This window comes from Cotesia glomerata, linkage group LG4 (assembly GCF_020080835.1).
Source record: "Cotesia glomerata isolate CgM1 linkage group LG4, MPM_Cglom_v2.3, whole genome shotgun sequence".
Lineage (NCBI taxonomy): Eukaryota > Metazoa > Arthropoda > Insecta > Hymenoptera > Braconidae > Cotesia > Cotesia glomerata.
In genome coordinates this window covers 24,966,671-24,988,284 of record NC_058161.1, presented here as the reverse complement: position 1 = coordinate 24,988,284, position 21,614 = coordinate 24,966,671, and the positions used below count along the sequence as shown (strand labels likewise).

Here is a 21,614-nt window from a genome sequence, read left to right as displayed (position 1 = left end):
CGGGAGCTTTTTAAAAAGGCGGGATTCCGTGAAAAAGCGGGATTCTTAGGGACACGGCATTTACTATTTTTGACGGAAACATTTGACAAAATACCCCGGAAACTTATTAAAGAGCCGGGATCCCGTAAAAAACCGGGATTCTTAGGGTCACGGCATTGACTATCTTCGACGGAATCATTCGACTAAACACCCGGGAGTTTCTTAGAAAGGCGGGATTCCGTGAAAAAGCGGAATTCTTAGGGACACGGCATTGACTATTGTTGACGGTAACAGTCGTCTAAATACCCGAGAGCTTCATAAAAAGGCGGGATCCCGTGAAAAAGCGGGATTCTTAGGGACACGGCATTGACTATTTTTGACGGAAACAGTCGACTAAATACCCGGGAACTTGTTAAAGAGACGGGATCCCGTAAAAAACCGGGATTCTTAGAGACACGGCATTGACTATTTTTAACGGAAACATTCGACTCAACACCCGGGAACTTATTAAAGAGCCGGGACCCTGTAAAAAACCGGGATTCTTAAGGTCACGGCATTGACTATCTTCGACGGAATCATTCAACTAAACATCCGGGAGTTTCTTAGAAAGGCGGGATTCCGTGAAAAAGCGGGATTATTAAGCACACGGCATTGACTATTTTTAACGGAAACATTCGACTCAACACCCGGGAACTTGTTAAAGAGACGGGATCCCGTAAAAAAACGGGGTTCTTAGGGACACGGCATTGGCTATTTTTGAATGAAACAGTCGACTACATACCCGGGAGCTTTTTCGAAAGGCGGGATTCCATAAAAAACCGGGATTTTTAGAGACACGGCATTGATTATTTTTGACGGAAACATTCGACTCAATACCTGGGAACTTGTTAAAGAGACGGGACCCGTGAAAAAGCGGGATTGTTAGGGTCACGGCATTGACTATCTTCGACGGAATCATTCAACTAAACACCTGGGAACTTGTTGAAGAGACGCGATTCCGCACAAAACCGGATTTCTTAAGGACACGGCATTAACTATCTTTGACAGAAGCATTCTACTAAATACCCGGAAGCTTCTTAGAATGGCGGAATTTCGTGAAAAAGTGGAATTCTCAAAGACACGGAATGGATTATTTTTGACTGAAACGTTCGACTATAAACCGAGAAAGTTGTCAAAAAGACGGGATTTTGTAAGAAACCGGGATTCTAAGCGACACTGAATTGACTATTTTTTATGGAAACATTCCACTTAGTACACAGGAAGATGTTAAGGGGTTACATGGGTTCCACGGTTTCAAAAAATCGATTTTTTTTTAATGTTATATTAAATTCTACAACATCTCACACGGATAGAAAAATTTGAAAATCGTTCCTATAATTTTAATGAAATGTTAGGCAGGCATCAAATAAAAAAAAATTAATGTAAAATCAAATAAAAAATAATTAACAAACATTTTTTTTGAAAAATTTTTAGATCAAATAACACTGAAATTTCTTGAATTCAAAAAATATAATTTATTTATTTATTTATTTAACAGTACATTGAACCCTACAGCAATGCCAATGATTGGGTTCCATAGAAAAAGAAATGAATATAACAATTGTTTTATTATCGTAAAGCTTAAATATAAAATTAATAGTATTAAGTCTATGCTTTATCTGATAAATTGATCATATATTATTTGATAGTAATTAACAATTAGATAGGATGCACTAAGTCAGTGTTCAATTGAGGAACAAAGTTTTGCAAGAGAGCCAACATTATTTATCGTGTGGATGTCAAGGCTGTTATCAATTTTATAAAACAAGTTAAAAGCATACATTAAACGATAAATAGGAGCAGATGCAGCGAAGTTAGTACTCGTTAGTGGAAGTTGAAAGGGAACATTACTTCTCCAGGTCGGAGTTCTGAAAGTAATTGATTCTAGAAGTCTCGGACAATCAACCTTGCCCTGTATCAGTCGCGTCAAGAAAATAGCACTGGCACATAGTCGGCGGTCCTCTAAAGAAAGCATTTTAAATCTACGACAAAGTTCTTCCTTATCTGAGCCCGGTTTAGGGTAAATTCGGTCAATTTTCCATACTAAAAATTTAAGGAATTTGTGTTGAACTTTGTCGATCTTATTGATGTGAACATCAAAGATAGGAGACCAGACCACCGCAGCATACTCGAGACGCGATCTAACCAGGGAAAAGTATACAGATTTAATGGCTTTGATTGAGATTAAGTTACGACTAGATCTATTTACAAATCCTAACATCTTCCACGAGGAGGTAACCACTGCATTGATGTGAGGTTGAAAGTTTAGCTTATTGTCAAAAACAACACCCAAGTCGCGATGAACTGACACTCTCAAGATCTGGGTGTCACCAATATAATAATCAAAAAGTATAGGCGACTTATTTCTGTAGTATGACATTATTTTACATTTTTCACGATTTAACATTAATTCATACTTATTACATAGGTCAACAAATTGATTTATAAACAATTGGAGCCTTGAGCAGTCCCGCACTGATCCAATAGTAACATAGAGCTTAGTGTCATCAGCGAATGCATCAATTTCACAATTTAAATCACTATTTCTTAGGCTAGATAGGATATTATTTATAAAAATTATGAACAACAGGGGACCAAGGTTGGAGCCCTGTGGGACACCTGAAGTAGATTTGAAAACTTTAGAGAATTTACCCTCGAAAAGTACTTTATTCTGTCTATCTAATAGATAGGATGATAGTAGGATAACCAGACTCTCCGGAATACCCAACTCAGTTAGTGCTTCGACCAACCTCCATAAGCTAACCCTGTCGAAAGCCTTTGAGAAATCTGTGTATAGTGTATCAACTTGCATATTATCAGCAAATGAGCAATGTATGTATTTTGTGAAACATAAGAGATTAGTTGCTGTTGATCTGCAAGGTACAAAACCATGTTGTGCTGGTGAAAGAATATCTTTAAATTGAGAATAGATTTTAGTGTATAAGTAGATTTCAAAGACCTTCGAGAAGGCGCAAAGGATGGAGATGGGTCTATAATTTGATATAAGAGAGGTATCTCCAGACTTTAGGATAGGTAAAATTTTAGATGTTTTCCAGTAGTCAGGATAGATACCATGTTTAAGGCAGCTCGTGAAGATAAGTGTCAAGGGCTCAACAAGTAAGCCAGCGTATGAGCGGACCAGAGAGCAAGGTATCCCATCAGTACCTGCAGACAGTTTGTCTGGTAATTTAAGTATTGAGGCAAGAGTTTCCTCAGTATCAGGTGTAAGCACAGAGTCCAATCCAGTCGTTTGTTGAATGTGAGCAGTAATCTGACCAGAAGGTGGTAAGAATACTGAACCAAAGTAATCAGCAAAACCATCAGCAATTGTCTCTGGGTCCACTGTGTCTATACCGTTCACAGAGAACGACTGAGCAGAATTATTACAGTTTTTTAGTTTCTTCAGGAAGGACCAGAAAGCAGTCGGATGTTTTATTAAGTTCTTTTCAGCTAGTTCAATGTATTCAATACGAGCTTTTGATATTAGTAACTTAAGAGTGGATCTTAAGCGAGAGAATTGCTGATGGTGAAACTGAGAGCCAGTTGTCTTAAATTTACGCCTATGGGCTTCTTTCAACCTCAAGTCATCTTTAATTTTAGAGTTGAACCATGTTGGATATTGCCTTTTCTTCTTACCAGTATGGCTTATAACAGGTGCACATACCTTAAGTAGAGAATTAAATTTATTATAAAAATAGTCACAATTAGTATCAGGGTTATTCTGTGGAAGGATAGAATCCCAGTTTTCCAAAAGCAGTTCCTGTACAAATCTATCTTTATTAATTAAGTTAAAGTTAAATTCCTGATGCTCAGGAGAAAAGCGAGACATTTTCGTAACTCTGTAAAAACTTACAGAGATACTGAGAGCTGGATGATATGAATCTACACCAACCAGGGACCATGACGATCCTTCCACAGAGCAATTTAAATTCGAAAATACCAAATCAAGACATTTATGCTGAAAGTTATAGATAAAGTTGAGCTGATTAAGTCCAAATTGTTCTTGCCAGGTGCGCAAACGGTTAGATTTTATATCATAGGCTGGTGGCCCGGTTTTATTAACAAAACACGGAGAGTTGAAATCACCAAGCACTAGTATATGGAGATGATCTTGAAGAAACACTTCCAGATCCTCGAAGAATTCCTCAAAAAGATGGAGACTGATGCTCGGTGCAATGTATACGGCCAGCAACAGAAGTGATGAAGTCCCAGGTGTAGAAATTTTAACACAAACAACATCAGTGTCCTCATATTTTCCAACGAAGCGATTAATGTCAATTATGGTTGATACAAGGACAGTGCTGACTGCTATAAGTACTCCACCACCTCTTAATTTAGTCTTAGATTGTCTGTCAGCACGAAAGACATTGAAAAGATGTAAATCCATGAATTCTGACGAGAATTTATCTGGAGACAGCCACGTTTCAGTTAGAGCAATCACATCCGAGTCCAGAAGTCTAACTGATTCTATAATTTCCTCAAACTTCGTGTTTATACCTCTGGCATTTTGATAATAAATAGTTAGAGACGTCTGCGTGTCTCTACTATTTTTGAGACACCATTTCTCGTGACCAACCTGAGATTTTCCTCTCCTTGGGACTTGCGGTGATTCATTTCCTTCTTCAGAGCAGCATACTTCTGCCTCTGCAAAATAGTCCAGTCTCTTTGAAACTGAAGGTTGGTTAACCATTGAGGAAGGGTTTTGTCTCTCTTGCAGGTCTGAAACAACTCAAATAAATTATCAGCAACAGTTTGAGAGGCCAGAATAAGTTTGAGTGGACGCGGGTTTAATAAAGATTCAGAGAATTTGCCGATTCTGATACATCTCTGTATTTTATTGGCATCTAAATTTAGAGCACCAATAGCAGTCTTAATACGAGAAAGGTCGCTTAACTCACCACTTGCATTATCAGAATCAAGACCATAAATGATAATATTTTTTCTGCGCCTGGTCCGCTCTTCAAGTTCATTGATAAGGTCATCCTGGTTTACTGCATCAACTGAGCAATTGTTGGTTGAAGATTTCAGATTATCATACTTAGATTCTAACAATTCATATTTCTTTGCTAGTTTAGCATTTTCTTCGGATATATTGGTAATCTGAATTTGAACATTATCAAACTTCTTTGAGATGTTGTCAATTGACACATTAAGGGATGATTGTATCGAGATTAGGCGTTTGTTCATCGATTCTTTAATGGTAGCAAAATTCTCCGACATTGCTGCTTTTAAACCGCTATGCATGTTCTTCGTGTGTTGATCAAGCGATTCTGTAAGACTTTCTTTGATTGATTCTTTCACTGTTCTTGATATCATATTCTTGAAGTCACATTTAAGCTCATCCACAAGAAGTTCTTTAAAGGACTCCAGTGTTTGATTGGCTGGTGACAGGTCAGCGCAGCATCTGTTGAAAGCACCTTCAGGGGTTTTTCCCGTTATAATAGCACAGCTAGGATGATATATAGACCTACATCTGGAGCAAGAAATTGGCCTGGTAACAATAACTGCATCACAAAGTGTGCAGTTGTGTGACGAGGGTTGTGTTTGTAAGGTGCTTGTTTTGTTAGCTGACATTATGACCACAAGTGTTGTTTGTAAACACTAGTGTTAGTAAACACAATCACCACTTTGATGGTAAAACAGGTCTGTAAGAGATGATATGTGACGCCCAGAGATGTCACTCAGATGACTCCAACGGAATAAATTCAAGCCTCGTGGGCAATAAAATTCCAATAAAGAAAAGATAGGTTAGAGTAATGAGCCTGTCTTTTTATATGGGCCACTTGAAGAGCTGCGTAATAATTCGCGAACTTAATGACTCAATCCGAAGATTACAGCTTTATGAATACGATAAATATAAAATCACAATTAATCGGACACTTATAATACACTGAATACTTAAAAAGAGTATTCGAGTTACAGCATACGACTTATACTAACTATACATCATAGTATATCGATATAATAAAGATTATTATAATAAAGATTATTCTCGGTTAAAAATAAAAAAAAAACGAGCATATCTGAAAATTAACAATAATTGATGAAAATCAAATGAAATTGTTGTTACTGCATACATTTTTCTAAATAATCCATTAATTAAATAAAGTTGATCCATTTTACACACGTCACTGTCAAACTGAATCTTACTACAGTACAACCTAGTTATAAGTTACATCGGTTGATCTACTCACTCTTACGGCAGTTACATCTTTATCTATATCTCTATCTATATATGAAATATTTCATGTAAGTAGAAGAAAGAAAGAAATATAACCAAGTTGTATTGTACCATCAATCGTAAATGATCAGCGTAAACAAAAAATAGTTAGTAACAAATGACTAATGTCAGTAGCAGTAACGAAATAATTTTATGCTCCCGCTGTTATAGAGGGCGAATCTGTAGTTTTACCAATGCACGAATCTTCGCACTAATCACTAATTATCGTAGTGTATTAACTGAAAAAGAATTTAATGAATTGAAGAAAGACTGGAACAACTACACCAAAGTTCAAATCTACACAAACTGCGAAAATAAATATTTTTATAAAGAAGATGGAGTACAAATTGAAGTTTCTGAAAATTGTTGCCTCTGCAGAGATTGGTCATCTATGCGTCTACCATGCCGACATATATTAGCTACTCGGAAATTTTTAAATTTGCCATTGTTCAGTGAAGAGCTTTGTCATGAGCGCTGGACTAAAAACTATTACCGTAAAAAGCAACGAACTTTTCAAAAAGAAAGTATCTCCGCTTGTTCTAATATACCATTAGTCACTGAAATAAAATCACCAGTTGAGACTGAAAACGACCGGCTACACTTTGCAGAAAATTGCATGAGTGGATTAGTTTCAATAGTAAGTTATTTTTGTAATTTAGAATTTGTGAAGAAATTAGAGGTATTAAAACAAATTCTTGCTTTATGGAAAAAAAATCAAACTTTTTCACTAGAGGAATTTAAAAATGATGAAAAACACAATGCTTGTTCTGCTAATATAAATAAAAAATTTGAAAGACTTACTATTGAAACGAAAAGTACATTAAGCGTGCCAAAAAAAAAAAAATTGTGTAACTAGTTACACATGATCTAATCAAAGAATGGTCATCATCCACGGGCGAAGAATTTGAAATTAAATCGAATGTCATAAAGCTTCTAAAAGATTTTTGGAGTAAAAATAAAGAAATAAATATTACAACACCAAATAGCAACGAATTTGATGCTGAAAATTTATTGAAGGATCCGGACACGACTCTAAACAACTCATGTTATATCAATGATAATAATGATCAGATTCAATCTGTTTCATTGTCAGCAACCATAAAAATAAAAGGTCGTCCACGTCTAAGTCTAATAACAATACCACCAAAGTATAAAAAAAAAAAACAAAAAAACAGAACCTAATGCAAATAAAATAAATAAAAAGATAACGAAACATGCTGATAAAAAAACTGTAGGGTCTCGGTTTAATGAGTCAAAATTAGATGAAGAGCACGGTCTTACACCATTCCGAATGATGGAAAAAAAATTTCAGGAAGAAAAAATATTAAAATATATATTTACTGACATTACTTTGGTAGAGAGTCGAAGTATTACAAATAAAATTAAGAAAAAATCTGTAGCTAAATTAACGGTGAATTGCCTGGAAGATCCCATCACAAGTTGTGACATAAATATTGTAAAAAAATATTTCACTCCAGCAGCTTTTGATTTTGTATCTGATGTCATTTGCAAGAAAAACTCACAATTAAAGACTTGTAAATTCTGTAATTGCAATATTGTAACAAAAAGCATTTGTTGTGACCAATGTCTGTATTGGTTTGAATGGCATTGTGTAGGTATGAAGAAAAAACCTTCGAGTAGCTGGTTCTGCGATAACTGCATAAAAGAAAGTGGAAACATAAAATAATAATAATAATCTATCAAACAAGTGAAATATATTTTTATTAATAAATATATTTTTATTAATAAAAAGTGTTTAAACTTCTTATTTTAAACTCATGAACATCATTATTATCATAAAATTATTAGTATTTCTTACTGCGGACAAACAAAATATAAATAATTAAAATTTAACGTGTAACTTATCTTCCATTTATGAGAAATAAATATGTGTCAATTAATCATATCCATTTATCTGAAGAAAATAAATAATTAACTTTTTTATTGAAAACAGAAAAAAGAAGTAAACAACTTGAAATTGTTGCTTTATAATAATACACTGATAGAAATATTTATTAACTATTAAGAATTTAATTTATTTGAAGACAATTATTTAATTTGTTAAATTTTAATAAATATTTCTTAACTTTCAATAAATATTTATTTGGGAGGAAATCACATTTATTAATAGTTAATAAGTATTCATTAATAGTTGATAAGTATTTATTAATAGTTAAGAAATATTTATTAACACTTGATAAATATTTTGTTGAGTGAATTTGTTTCGTTTGCAATGTCATATGTAGAGTCAGGAAGTTAGCCCTGCTAAAAAAAGCGCGAGAAAGATTTTTGTAACGACAATTTTGATTGGCTGGAAGAATATTTAAATAAATTGTTAAATTCGATAAAAACAATTGAACAATATAGATTAAAAACAATTTTAAGTATTAAAATAATATTTATAATTGTTTTCTGACATTCGTTGCAAATAAAGTATGAGAAAACATTATTTCTACTCAAAAAAAAAATGTTGATAAAACTTATAATGATATAAAATAGGATATTTCCGAGGATATTTAGAAGGACATATAAAGGATTGTTCGCAATGCGATATTTACACTGGTGAGCAGCATGGACAGCAAGGTTGAGATATCTTGGTGGTCACGCTCATGCAAGAGGGTAATCGGACGGATATCGCACTGACGGTCTCGCTAGATATCTCGTTGACGGTCTCGCTGGATATTTTGCATTGAATCGCGCTGGTGATCTCGCTGGATATCGCGCTGACGGTCTCACTGGATATCTTGCATGACATCGCGCTGATGATCTCGCTGGATATCGCGCTGATAGTCTCACTGGATATCTTGCATGACATCGCGCTGATGATCTCGCTGGATATCGCGCTGACGGTCTCACTGGATATCTTGCATGACATCGCGCTGATGATCTCGCTGGATATTGCGCTGACTATCTCGCTAGATATCTCGGTTGATATCTCATCGATGGTCTCCCTGTATATCGCGCTGACGATCTCACTGGATATCTTGCATGACATCGCGCTGATGATCTCGCTGGATATTGCGCTGACTATCTCGCTAGATATCTCGGTTGATATCTCATCGATGGTCTCCCTGTATATCGCGCTGACGGTCTCACTGGATATCTTGCATGACATCGCGCTGATGATCTCGCTGGATATCGCGCTGACGGTCTCACTGGATATCTTGCATGACATCGCGCTGATGATCTCGCTGGATATCGCGCTGACGGTCTCACTCGATATCACGTGGACGATCTCGCTGGACATATTGATTGATATCACGCTGACGATCTTGTTGGATATCGCGCTGGTGATTTCACTGGATATTACGGTTGATATCGCGCTGACGATCTCGCTGGATATCGCGCTGACGGTCTCACTGGATATCTTGCATGACATCGCGCTGATGATCTCGCTGGATATCGCGCTGATAGTCTCACTGGATATCTTGCATGACATCGCGCTGATGATCTCGCTGGATATCGCGCTGACGGTCTCACTGGATATCTTGCATGACATCGCGCTGATGATCTCGCTGGATATCGTGCTGGCGATCTCGCTAGATATCTCGGTTTATATCTCGTTGACGGTCTCACTGGATATCTTGCATGACATCGAGCTGATGATCTCGCTGGATATCTCGCTGACGGTCTCACTGGAGATCTTGCATGACATCGCGCTGATGATCTCACTGGATATCGCGCTGACGGTCTCACTGGATGTCTTGCATGACATCGTGCTAATGATCTCACTGGATATCGCGCTGGCGATCTCGCTAGATATCTCGGTTTATGTCTCGTTGACGGTCTCACTGGATATCTTGCATGACATCGCGCTGATGATCTCGCTGGATATCTTGCTGATGGTCTCACTGGATATCTTGCATGACATCGCGCTGATGATCTCACTGGATATCGCGCTGACGGTCTCACTGGATATCTTACATGACATCGCGCTGATGATCTCGCTGGATATCTTGCATGACATTGCGCTGCTGATCTCGCTGGATATCGCACTGACGGTCTCACTGGATATCTTGCATGACATCGCGCTGATGATCTCGCTGGATATTGCGCTGACGATTTCGCTAGATATCTCGGTTGATATCTCATCGATGGTCTCCCTGTATATCGCGCTGACGGTCTCACTGGATATCTTACATGACATCGCGCTGATGATCTCGCTGGATATCGCGCTGACGGTCTCACTGGATATCTTGCATGACATCGCGCTGATGATCTCGCTGGATATCGCGCTGGCGATCTCGCTAGATATCTCGGTTGATATCTCGTTGACGGTCTCACTGGATATCTTGCATGACATCGCGCTGATGATCTCGCTGGATATCTTGCATGACATTGCGCTGCTGATCTCGCTGGATATCGCACTGACGGTCTCACTGGATATCTTACATGACATCGCGCTGATGATCTCGCTGGATATCGCGCTGACGGTCTCACTGGATATCTTGCATGACCACGCTGATGATCTTGCTGGATATCGCGCTGGCGATCTCGCTAGATATCTCGGTTTATATCTCGTTGACGGTCTCACTGGATATCTTGCATGACATTGCGCTGATGATCTCGCTGGATATCTTGCATGACATTGCGCTGCTGATCTCGCTGGATATCGCACTGACGGTCTCACTGGAGATCTTGCATGACATCTCGCTGATGATCTCACTGGATATCGCGCTGACGGTCTCACTCGATATCTTGCATGACATCGTGCTAATGATCTCACTGGATATCGCGCTGGCGATCTCGCTAGATATCTCGATTTATGTCTCGTTGACGGTCTCACTGGATATCTTGCATGACATCGCGCTGATAATCTCGCTGGATATCTTGCTGATGGTCTCACTGGATGTCTTACATGATATCGCGCTGATGATCTCGCTGGATATCGCGCTGGCGATCTCGCTAGATATCTCGGTTGATATCTCGTTGACGGTCTCACTGGATATCTTGCATGACATCGCGCTGATGATCTCGCTGGATATCTTGCATGACATTGCGCTGCTGATCTCGCTGGATATCGCACTGACGGTCTCACTGGATATCTTACAAGACATCGCGCTGATGATCTCGCTGGATATCGCGCTGACGGTCTCACTGGATATCTTGCATGACCACGCTGATGATCTTGCTGGATATCGCGCTGGCGATCTCGCTAGATATCTCGGTTTATATCTCGTTGACGGTCTCACTGGATATCTTGCATGACATCGCGCTGATGATCTCGCTGGATATCTCGCTGACGGTCTCACTGGAGATCTTGCATGACATCTCGCTGATGATCTCACTGGATATCGCGCTGACGGTCTCACTCGATATCTTGCATGACATCGTGCTAATGATCTCACTGGATATCGCGCTGGCGATCTCGCTAGATATCTCGATTTATGTCTCGTTGACGGTCTCACTGGATATCTTGCATGACATCGCGCTGATAATCTCGCTGGATATCTTGCTGATGGTCTCACTGGATGTCTTACATGATATCGCGCTGATGATCTCGCTGGATATCGCGCTGACGGTATCACTGGATATCTTGCATGACATCGCGCTGATGATCTCGCTGGATATCGCGCTGACGGTATCACTGGATATCTTGCATGACATCGCGCTGATGATCTCGCTGGATATCTTGATATCGCGCTGGATGATCTCGCTGATATCGCGCACTGGATATCTTGCATGACATCGCGCTGATGATTTCGCTGGATATCGCGCTGACGGTCTCACTGGATATCTTGCATGACAACGCGCTGATGATCTCGCTGGATATCGCGCTGGCGATCTCGCTAGATATCTTGGTTTATATTTCGTTGATGGTCTCGCTGGATATCGCGCTGACGGTCTCACTGGATATCTTGCATGACATCGCGCTGATGATCTCGCTGGATATCGTGCTGGCGATCTCGCTAGATATCTCGGTTTATATCTCGTTGACGGTCTCACTGGATATCTTGCATGACATCGAGCTGATGATCTCGCTGGATATCTCGCTGACGGTCTCACTGGAGATCTTGCATGACATCGCGCTGATGATCTCGCTGGATATCGCGCTGACGGTCTCACTGGATATCTTGCATGACATCGCGCTGATGATCTCGCTGGATATCGCGCTGGCGATCTCGCTAGATATCTCGGTTGATGTCTCGTTGACGGTCTCACTGGATATCTTGCATGACATCGCGCTGATGATCTCGCTGGATATCTTGCATGACATTGCGCTGCTGATCTCGCTGGATATCGCACTGACGGTCTCACTGGATATCTTGCATGACATCGCGCTGATGATCTCGCTGGATATCGTGCTGGCGATCTCGCTAGATATCTCGGTTTATATCTCGTTGACGGTCTCACTGGATATCTTGCATGACATCGAGCTGATGATCTCGCTGGATATCTCGCTGACGGTCTCACTGGAGATCTTGCATGACATCGTGCTAATGATCTCACTGGATATCGCGCTGGCGATCTCGCTAGATATCTCGGTTTATGTCTCGTTGACGGTCTCACTGGATATCTTGCATGACATCGCGCTGATGATCTCGCTGGATATCTTGCTGATGGTCTCACTGGATATCTTGCATGACATCGCGCTGATGATCTCACTGGATATCGCGCTGACGGTCTCACTGGATATCTTACATGACATCGCGCTGATGATCTCGCTGGATATCGCGCTGACGGTATCACTGGATATCTTGCATGACATCGCGCTGATGATCTCGCTGGATATCGCGCTGGCGATCTCACTGGATATCTTGCATGACATCGCGCTGATGATCTCGCTGGATATCTTGCATGACATTGCGCTGCTGATCTCGCTGGATATCACACTGACGGTCTCACTGGATATCTTGCATGACATCGCGCTGATGATCTCGCTGGATATTGCGCTGACGATTTCGCTAGATATCTCAGTTGATATCTCATCGATGGTCTCCCTGTATATCGCGCTGACGGTCTCACTGGATATCTTACATGACATCGCGCTGATGATCTCGCTGGATATCGCGCTGACGGTCTCACTGGATATCTTGCATGACATCGCGCTGATGATCTCGCTGGATATCGCGCTGGCGATCTCGCTAGATATCTCGGTTGATATCTCGTTGACGGTCTCACTGGATATCTTGCATGACATCGCGCTGATGATCTCGCTAGATATCTTGCATGACATTGCGCTGCTGATCTCGCTGGATATCGCACTGACGGTCTCACTGGATATCTTACATGACATCGCGCTGATGATCTTGCTGGATATCGCGCTGGCGATCTCGCTAGATATCTCGGTTTATATCTCGTTGACGGTCTCACTGGATATCTTGCATGACATCGCGCTGATGATCTCGCTGGATATCTTGCTGACGGTCTCACTGGAGATCTTGCATGACATCTCGCTGATGATCTCACTGGATATCGCGCTGACAGTCTCACTCGATATCTTGCATGACATCGTGCTAATGATCTCACTGGATATCGCGCTGGCGATCTCGCTAGATATCTCGATTAATGTCTCGTTGACGGTCTCACTGGATATCTTGCATGACATCGCGCTGATGATCTCGCTGGATATCTTGCTGATGGTCTCACTGGATGTCTTACATGACATCGCGCTGATGATCTCGCTGGATATCGCGCTGACGGTATCACTGGATATCTTGCATGACATCGCGCTGATGATCTCGCTGGATATCGCGCTGGTGATCTCACTGGATATCTTGCATGACATCGCGCTGATGATTTCGCTGGATATCGCGCTGACGGTCTCACTGGATATCTTGCATGACAACGCGCTGATGATCTCGCTGGATGTTGCGCTGACGATCTCGCTAGATATCTCGGTTGATATCTCATCGATGGTCTCCCTGGATATCGCGCTGACGGTCTCACTGGATATCTTACATGACATCGCGCTGTTGATCTTGCTGGATATCGCGCTGACGGTCTCACTGGATATCTTGCATGACATCGCGCTGATGATCTCGCTGGATATCGCGCTAACGGCCTCGCTAGATATCTCGCTTCATATTATGCTGACAAATCACCAGATCAAATTTTTTAACAGCTAATAGCGGCAAAGCTAAGAAATCATTTATCAAAATCTGAATAAGAATTGGATGTGCGATTGAAATTTGTAACAAATGTAAATGAAATCGTGAAGTGGCATGGATAAGTATTTAAAATAATACCAGTAAGGAAAGAGAATAAAGATGTTTTTGACTTAGATCAAGCCAAGAATAAGTTACGCGCATACCTTGGTTGAAACTTTGAATTATATTGTGAAAATCAGTATTACTTATAGAGTAAAATCAGTCAGAGAAAATAGTACAGTAGAAGTTTTGACCTAAATCTATCCTAAAAAAATTTACACATTTATTGTGATTGAATCTGTGAATTTTTTTGTGAAAATGAGCTTCTATTTCGGAATTTTTCATGGTCAGCGGCTTAAAGTGAGCCGTTGGAATTATTGAATAAAGAAAAATTGGCTGAACACAATAAACGAGAGATGTTTTTGAACGAAGTCTAGGCCAGAAAAAGTTACGCTCGTTTCTTTGTTGAAACTATGAAATTTTTCTGGAAATGACCTTTCATTTTTTGAACTTCTCATACTCAACCGCCTTAGCTCAGCAAATAGGTATATTTTATAAAGATAAATCAGCTGAACAAAATCGTACAAAAACAGTTTTTACCTAAATCTAGCACAGAAATAGTTACGCGCAAATTTTTGTTGAAACTGTTAATTTTTTTTTTTGAAAATGAGCTTTCATTTCTGAATTTTTCATTCTGAATGTCCTCAAGTGAGCCGTTGGGCTTTGTTTATACAGAAAAATTCGCTGAAAAAATTATGATAAAGATTTTTCTGAACTAGCTCTAGCTGAGAAAAATTCACTTGCATATCATAGTTAAAACCTTGAATTTCATTGTGAAAATGAGGTATAATTTCTAACCATTTACTATATTGTTAGCTAAGAGGTTTAAATGTTGAAGGAATTAATTGAAAATATAAAAATAAATGAGGGCTAGTGCAGTTAAACAACGGCTAAGTTCATGTTCTTACGAAGTTTGTGCTAAGTCCAGTTCATTTATCTGACATTACTTTATTCCTTTAATTCATTTATTATTCATTCAAATATTTGACGTTCTCATTATTCATTGAGCTTTATCGTTTCTCCGAGATGTATGCCTTAGTTTTTTGGCCGAAAGAAAAAACCACAAGTGTGATTCAGTCAAAACTAATTAATAAGCGACTGGAGGCTAATCGTGCAACTGTCAGATGGGGACGAAAGTACCTGTCCGCTTTTATAATTGCGGAAAGCAGTAAGTTTCAAATTTTTGTATTGATTCACCATTAATAAATTGAATTTAATAATTTTAATACTCCTAAATTAATTCGATGAATTTTGTTTTCCCCTTTTTACAGAAGATATTGTTTGGTTGGAAAGTCTTATTGTAAATACATGCGGGATTATCATTGGTTATTCGGATGATCGTTTGAAGCTTGATGCCTCCGTTCAATTTTCTTCCCCTTCTATTGGTCATAACGGCACTATGGACAATTTTCCTGGTCGCAGTTCCGATGATTTTCACATTTATTCTGTTGCTGCGGCTGCTTCTGTTAACCAAACAACTACACCAACTACTACTACGGTTCCAGTTACCCCTGTGACTTTTAATGTTGACCATCCAGCGGCTCTAACTACTTCTATGGTTCCAGATTCTTCCGCGACTTTTGTTGTCAACCGAACAGTTACCCTACCTGTTTCTTCTACCCCGAATAATGCTGCAGTTTCGACTTTTCACCAAACATCTACTCCAAACGCTTCTACTACCCTGGATGTAGTTGTGTCTTCTGCTGTCGATCGAAAAGCTACTCTAACTATTTCTACTACTCCAAAAGATGTTGCGGCTTCTGTTATTTACCGAATAGCTAATAAAATTGTTTATATTTTTCGAGTAGTTGTTAATGTGGTTGCTGCGGCTATTGACTATACCACTGCTTCGACCAGTACCGATACAACTTCCACTGAATCTACTTGTCCATCGAACAGGCCTACTGTAAATCAAGCCATGGTCGAATTAACAGAAGGAAGCAATGTCCATATAGAGCGTCTAAAGTTACAAGATGTTTTGAGATTCAAAAATAAACCGAATGAGATGACTCGACGACTGTTGCGCAGCATTCTTGGTGCGGAACGATTGAAACACCTGACTCTCACTGAGATTCACTCTAATTTAGAGTTAACTAACATCCTTAACACTATTGAAAGTAAATTATTTCAATTTATAATATAAAAGTTGTTAATATAGGTATAGCACAGATAAGTAAATATTCAAAATCGTTAATTGGTTTCAGGCTTTACACAACAGAACACGTGCGAAGAACTTCAGTTAACGAACGATAAATTCAATAGATGTGTCACTCTGTTTTTGTACAATTTAAAGAATCCAAAAAAATAGTTAAAACATTTTCAAATAAATAAATTTCAGATTAATTTATTGAAGATTGTTTGAATTGATTATTTTGGTGAAAAATAATAAATAGATAACCTTACTATTAGCACGATATCCAGCAAGACCTTCAGTACGAAATCTCAAAATATTTTTTTCTTTTTTTTTTCAACCAATTAGAGAGCTTGGCCCCGCCGATCTTTTTTCTTTGTCTTAACAGAACCAAATTCCTGGCCGGAATTATTATACTAATCGATGTCTTCATTAGTACCCTGGAAAGCAGCGTGGACTTCGTTTCATATTTTTTTTATAAAAGTACTTATTGTTATCCTGATAAGCAACCTGGAGTTTGTCCTGGTGCTCCACCTGGTGAAAGTCATTATTATCCTGATAAGCAGCTTAGAGTTTGTCCTCTTTATTTTGTCGATAATAGTCCTCATTATTATCCTGATGACAAACCTGGAGTCAGCCTGTTCATTTTTAACTTCCCCTTTCCGCTAAGAAAATTGAAAATTTTCAAAAATCGGGAAGTTATTGGTTTTGCCACGTTTTTCGAAAATCGAGCTCATCAGATCTTGACGTTTTGAGGTCCTAGGAAGCTTCCCTGATTTTTTTCGCGATGATGTCCGTGTCCGTGTGTGTGTGTGTGTGTTTTTTTTTTCCCCTTAGGGGGGGGGAATCCTTTTTACGGATTCTAGGCGTAGCTGTTTGGCCTGGATATGTGGCGACTCGACGCAGCGTCATATTAAAACTCGACGCTAACGCCCCTACCCACTAAACCCTAAACCCCTTTCCTCTTTCCTCTAATCCCTCATGGAAACCGCCGTTAGGCATTACTTCGTGGGGGGAGGATATAGCGACTGCTCTTCCTTCTGGTAACTAGGTATTATTTTACCTTTCTTCTAGTTGTTGTCATTTGCTCTTTTTCTTTCGATGGAACGCAAGTCTATAAGGACTTCTGTTGCAAACGTGTTTGCGGCATTCCAGGCAGCCTCTGATGACAGCATTGCTTCTACTATTGTCTCTGGTTGGATTTTCTTCTTCAGGATCATCTCCAGCTCATCGCGCTGTGGGTAAAATCGTGGGCACTCAAAGAAAACGTGCTCCGCGTCTTCATTGATTCCTGGGCAGGACGGGCACTCCGGTGAATCATCATGCTTGAAGCGGTGAAGATACGTCCGAAAACATCCATGTCCTGACAACATCTGCGTCAGATAGTAATTGACCTCGCCATGACTCCGGTTTATCCAAACGTCGATTTTCGGTATGAGACGGTGTGTCCATCTTCCTGTTGTCGCGGCGTCCCACTGCGATTGCCATCGTGCGATGCTGTTCTGCCGTTCTTCAGCTCTGAGTTTCTCGGCACTTAGTGTGGTTGACCTCTTTCGTTGGTAAAGGTTCCGTCTTTCCTCAGCTAGAACTCTAAGCGGCAGAGTTCCGGAAATGACACACACTGCTACTTCTGATATCGTGCGGAATGCACTGGCTAGTCTTACAGCGCTCAGTCGATATACTGGTCCAGCTTTTCTCCATGATTCTTGCAACTTCAGCGCGTCTGCCCAAATGGATATTCCATATGTGAGCACCGATGTGACAACTGATGATAGTAGTAGTCTGTTGCTCTTCTTTGGGCCTCCGACGTTCGGCATCAGTCGTGCGAGACTAGCCCTCACTACTGACGCTTTGGCACTGACGTGTTCCACTTGCTGTTTAAAGTTGAGACGGGCATCAAGTATCACTCTCAAATATCGGATGTAAGGTTGTGATGTGATTTCTTGTTCGCCGACTTTCAGCTTGATAGTCTCTAACACTTTTCTGCTGGATATAAGCACTGCCTCAGTTTTGTGTGTAGCCAGATGCAGGTTTACCGTATTCATCCACCAATGGACTCGCTCGAAGGTGATGTCGAACATGTTGTTAATTTCGTCAAGGTGTTTAGCGACGATTACTACGGCTACGTCGTCTGCATATGCTACGAGTTTTACACTTCTTGGAAATTTCAATCTCAATAGGCCATCGTACATGATATTCCACAGCAGTGGACCAAGTACAGAGCCCTGGGGTACACCTCCGGTAATATCGTACTCTTTTAGACCATTCTTCGTGTCGTATTTAAGAACTCTATCGGTGAAATAGCTGGCCACTATTCTACAGAGGTATTCTGGAACGTTTTTCTCTCGAAGAGCTTGCATGATGCAGTTCCAGTTGGCGGAATTGAAGGTGTTTTTAATGTCTAATGCCGCCACCAGGCAATACTTCTTTGTGCCACCCTTCCATCTGGTTCCTGCGATCGCTTCTTTAGCCGTGCTAACAACCAGATTGATCGCGTCCAGGGTTGATCATCCTTTCCGGAATCCATACTGGTTGTCTGCCAGGAGTGGGTCGACTACTGCATCTATTCGTTGATGAATTATGCGCTCAAGTATCTTACCCGCCGTATCTAGCATGCAAAGTGGTCGGTAAGATGACGGTTCTTCTGGTGGTTTCTTCCCTTTAGGTAACAGTACCAATCGTTGCTGTTTCCACTTACGAGGAAAAGTCCCCTCTTTGAGGCATGCATTATAAGCGTCTAGGAATAATGTTGGAGCTGCCTTTATGATGGTTTTCAAGGCTAAATTAGGGATTCCGTCCAGTCCCGGCGCTTTATTATTCCCTAAACGGTTACAAGCCTCCAGCAGTTCTTCTGCAGTGACAGGTGGGATGTCGTCCTATTTGCCTGGCGCCAACTGGTAATCGTAGTTGCGTTGCTGTGGAAACAGTGCAGTGACGATTTTCTGAAGAAGTTGAGGACACGTAGGTGATGGCATTTGTTGTTTTTTCAGGTGGGTCATAACCACCTTATAAGGCCTACCCCACACGTCTTTATCCACCTCGTATATAAGCTCTTTCCAGCATCTTCTTTTGCTCTCTTTGATGGCTTTATTCAGTTCACGACGCGCCTTTTTGTAGTCTGCGATCAGCTCCACTGAGTTGGGCCGTTGATAGCCGCGCTGAGAGATTCTTCTTTTCTTATGACACTCTTTACGGAGGACGCTGATGTGGTCGTTCCACCAATGCACCGAAGGTCTCGAATTTATGCCACGTTTACGAGGCATACTGGCATCACAAGCATGTGTTACTCTCCTCATCAGGTCCTTAGTCTGTTCTTCTGCACTTCCAGTGTTGATCGGATCACCATCGAGGGCTATTAGTAATGCTTCTGGGTCAAAAGATTTTACCTTCCAACCAACGATGTTAGACTGCTTGACTGGTCTCTTGGGGTTCTGGTCGCTTGATATTTCCCAGAATATCGCATGATGGTCGCTGGCAGTGTAGATGTCCAACACTTTCCAGTTGCAGTCGCCTCTGGCAAGGCTATTACTGACAAAAGTGAGGTCTACAATTGAGCTTGCGTCACCTTTGGTGTAGGTCGGCGTATCACCACTGTTGAGCAAAACCACATCTAGTGTAGTAAAGGCCTCCAGTAGTGCTTTCCCTCGTGCGTTTGTATGTTTGCTGCCCCAGTCAACTGCCCAAGAGTTGAAGTCTCCGGCTATCGCTACTGGATGGTATTGCTTCGCATCTTCGGTTAGTCGATCCAGGAAATCAGTGAAGTCAACAATGGAGAGGCTAGGTGGTGCGTAGCAGCTATAGAAGCAGATGCCTTCTACTGATACTGCTACAAAGCCGGCATTGCTGTTGTCGACTGCATTTTGGAAAGAAAGCTTGCCACATGACCAGATGACAGCTTTGGATGTGCTGTCAGATTCCCAGGGTTGGGTACTCAGGTGTTTATATGGCTCTGCTATCAGTACCAAGTCCAGCTCTAATTCTCGCACAGATTGCATGAGCAGGTCATGCGCTGCTTCACAATGGTTGAGGTTGAGCTGCAATATCCTCATGCTTGTTTGTTCGTCAACTTCTGGAGCACCTCCTGATATACCGGGCATCTGTAGGTGCCGGCATGGTGAGCCACGTCCTTTGCTCCTTGCTGGTCAGCACATATTGCATACTTGGCAGAATTTTTACAGTCCGCGATACGGTGCCCTTCTTGTCCACATCTGATGCAGAGTTTAGATCGGTCTACTTGGCTTTTACATTGGGGCCCAACATGTCCAAAGTGCCAGCATTTAAAGCATTGGATAGGTCTCGTCGTCGCTTTGATTCGGCAGTTAACCCACCCGACATGGATCTTGCCGGTTCCTTTCACTAATTTTCGCGCGATGGTCATAGGTAAAGTGACTGCATTCGTCTGCGTACCTCTGAAAGCCTTACGGATTTTTATTCCTTCTAGAGGTATCTCATGATCTTTTCCAACTTCCTCTTTTAGGGCGGCCTGGATCTCTTCCTTCGTCGTTTCTTCGTCGATGTCTCGAATCTCAATGGTCTCCTGTGGACCTTTACAGACTACCTTAGCATCGTCTTGAAGAATTCCTGTGATGGTCCTCTGCAAGGCTTGGCCTTTGTCAGCACTTTTTCTTGACAACGTGATCAGCATATCTCCGGTCATTGTCCTGCGGATCTTCTCGACGGTATTTCGAACCTGGTCTGCTGGGACATCACGCTTTATGCGGCGCAATATCTCGGAATACTTCTCTTTTTCGGCAGGGCGGATTATCAGCGCGTCAGGTCTGATCCATTTGCGCGATTTTTTCCGCTTAGGTTCCGGTCATGGCTCCTTCAGCAATTGCTTTGGGAGGTGATCCTGCTCCGGCCTTCTCTTCTTCGATTCTACTTTTTGCCACGCGTCGACCTCCTTATTTTTGGCACTCCGTGCCGCCACTTCTTTCGGAGGACTTGGTTTTGTGTCCTTTTTCTTCATTACTTCGTTGACCGTTGGGTCAGGAGAGTTACGGTCTTTCCTCTTCCCAGACCTGACACCAGTGTCGCTTCTGTCTTCTGTTACAGATTCACCATCGCCTTCGGCACCGGTGTCCATCTCTTCGAC

General features: G+C 41.0%; 3 protein-coding genes across 3 annotated transcripts; all 3 read right to left on the bottom strand.

Annotated features, from left to right (window-relative positions):
* Window positions 1–9,544: 9,544 nt before the first annotated feature.
* On the bottom strand, window positions 9,545–11,569 carry LOC123264008 (adhesive plaque matrix protein-like). The gene is made up of 3 exons (XM_044727055.1): window positions 11,483–11,569; window positions 10,773–11,393; window positions 9,545–10,711 (listed from the first exon to the last, which is right to left on the bottom strand). Exons 1-3 carry the CDS (start codon window positions 11,567–11,569, stop codon window positions 9,545–9,547), a joined length of 1,875 nt encoding a protein of 624 aa, XP_044582990.1.
* Window positions 11,570–11,623: 54 nt separating this feature from the next.
* Window positions 11,624–14,092, bottom strand: LOC123264007 (peptidyl-prolyl cis-trans isomerase CYP95-like). Its single transcript, XM_044727054.1, has 3 exons — window positions 13,786–14,092; window positions 13,077–13,707; window positions 11,624–13,031 (listed from the first exon to the last, which is right to left on the bottom strand). Exons 1-3 carry the CDS (start codon window positions 14,090–14,092, stop codon window positions 11,624–11,626), a joined length of 2,346 nt encoding a protein of 781 aa, XP_044582989.1.
* Window positions 14,093–20,564: 6,472 nt separating this feature from the next.
* On the bottom strand, window positions 20,565–21,176 carry LOC123264006. Its single transcript, XM_044727053.1, has one exon. The coding sequence runs from the start codon at window positions 21,174–21,176 to the stop codon at window positions 20,565–20,567; it is 612 nt and encodes a 203-aa protein (XP_044582988.1).
* Window positions 21,177–21,614: the final 438 nt, after the last annotated feature.

What these genes read in the sequence shown, in the direction of transcription:
- LOC123264008 (XM_044727055.1), bottom strand. Translation starts at nt 11,569, where the DNA reads ATGTCATGCAAGATATCGAGTGAGACCGTCAGCGCGATATCCAGTGAG. An exon ending in GCAAGATCTCCAGTGAGACC is followed by an intron (nt 11,394 to 11,482) that starts GTCAGCGAGATA and finishes CGAGATATCTAG; the next exon opens with CGAGATCGCCAGCGCGATAT. An exon ending in AATGTCATGCAAGATATCCA is followed by an intron (nt 10,712 to 10,772) that starts GTGAGACCGTCA and finishes CGCGATATCCAG; the next exon opens with CAAGATCATCAGCGTGGTCA.
- LOC123264007 (XM_044727054.1), bottom strand. Translation starts at nt 14,092, where the DNA reads ATGAGATATCAACCGAGATATCTAGCGAGATCGTCAGCGCAACATCCA. An exon ending in AGCGAGATCATCAGCGCGAT is followed by an intron (nt 13,708 to 13,785) that starts GTCATGCAAGAT and finishes CGCGATATCCAG; the next exon opens with TGAGATCATTAGCACGATGT. An exon ending in GCAAGATATCCAGTGAGACC is followed by an intron (nt 13,032 to 13,076) that starts GTCAGTGTGATA and finishes ATGTCATGCAAG; the next exon opens with ATATCCAGCGAGATCATCAG.
- LOC123264006 (XM_044727053.1), bottom strand. Translation starts at nt 21,176, where the DNA reads ATGACCGGAGATATGCTGATCACGTTGTCAAGAAAAAGTGCTGACAAA.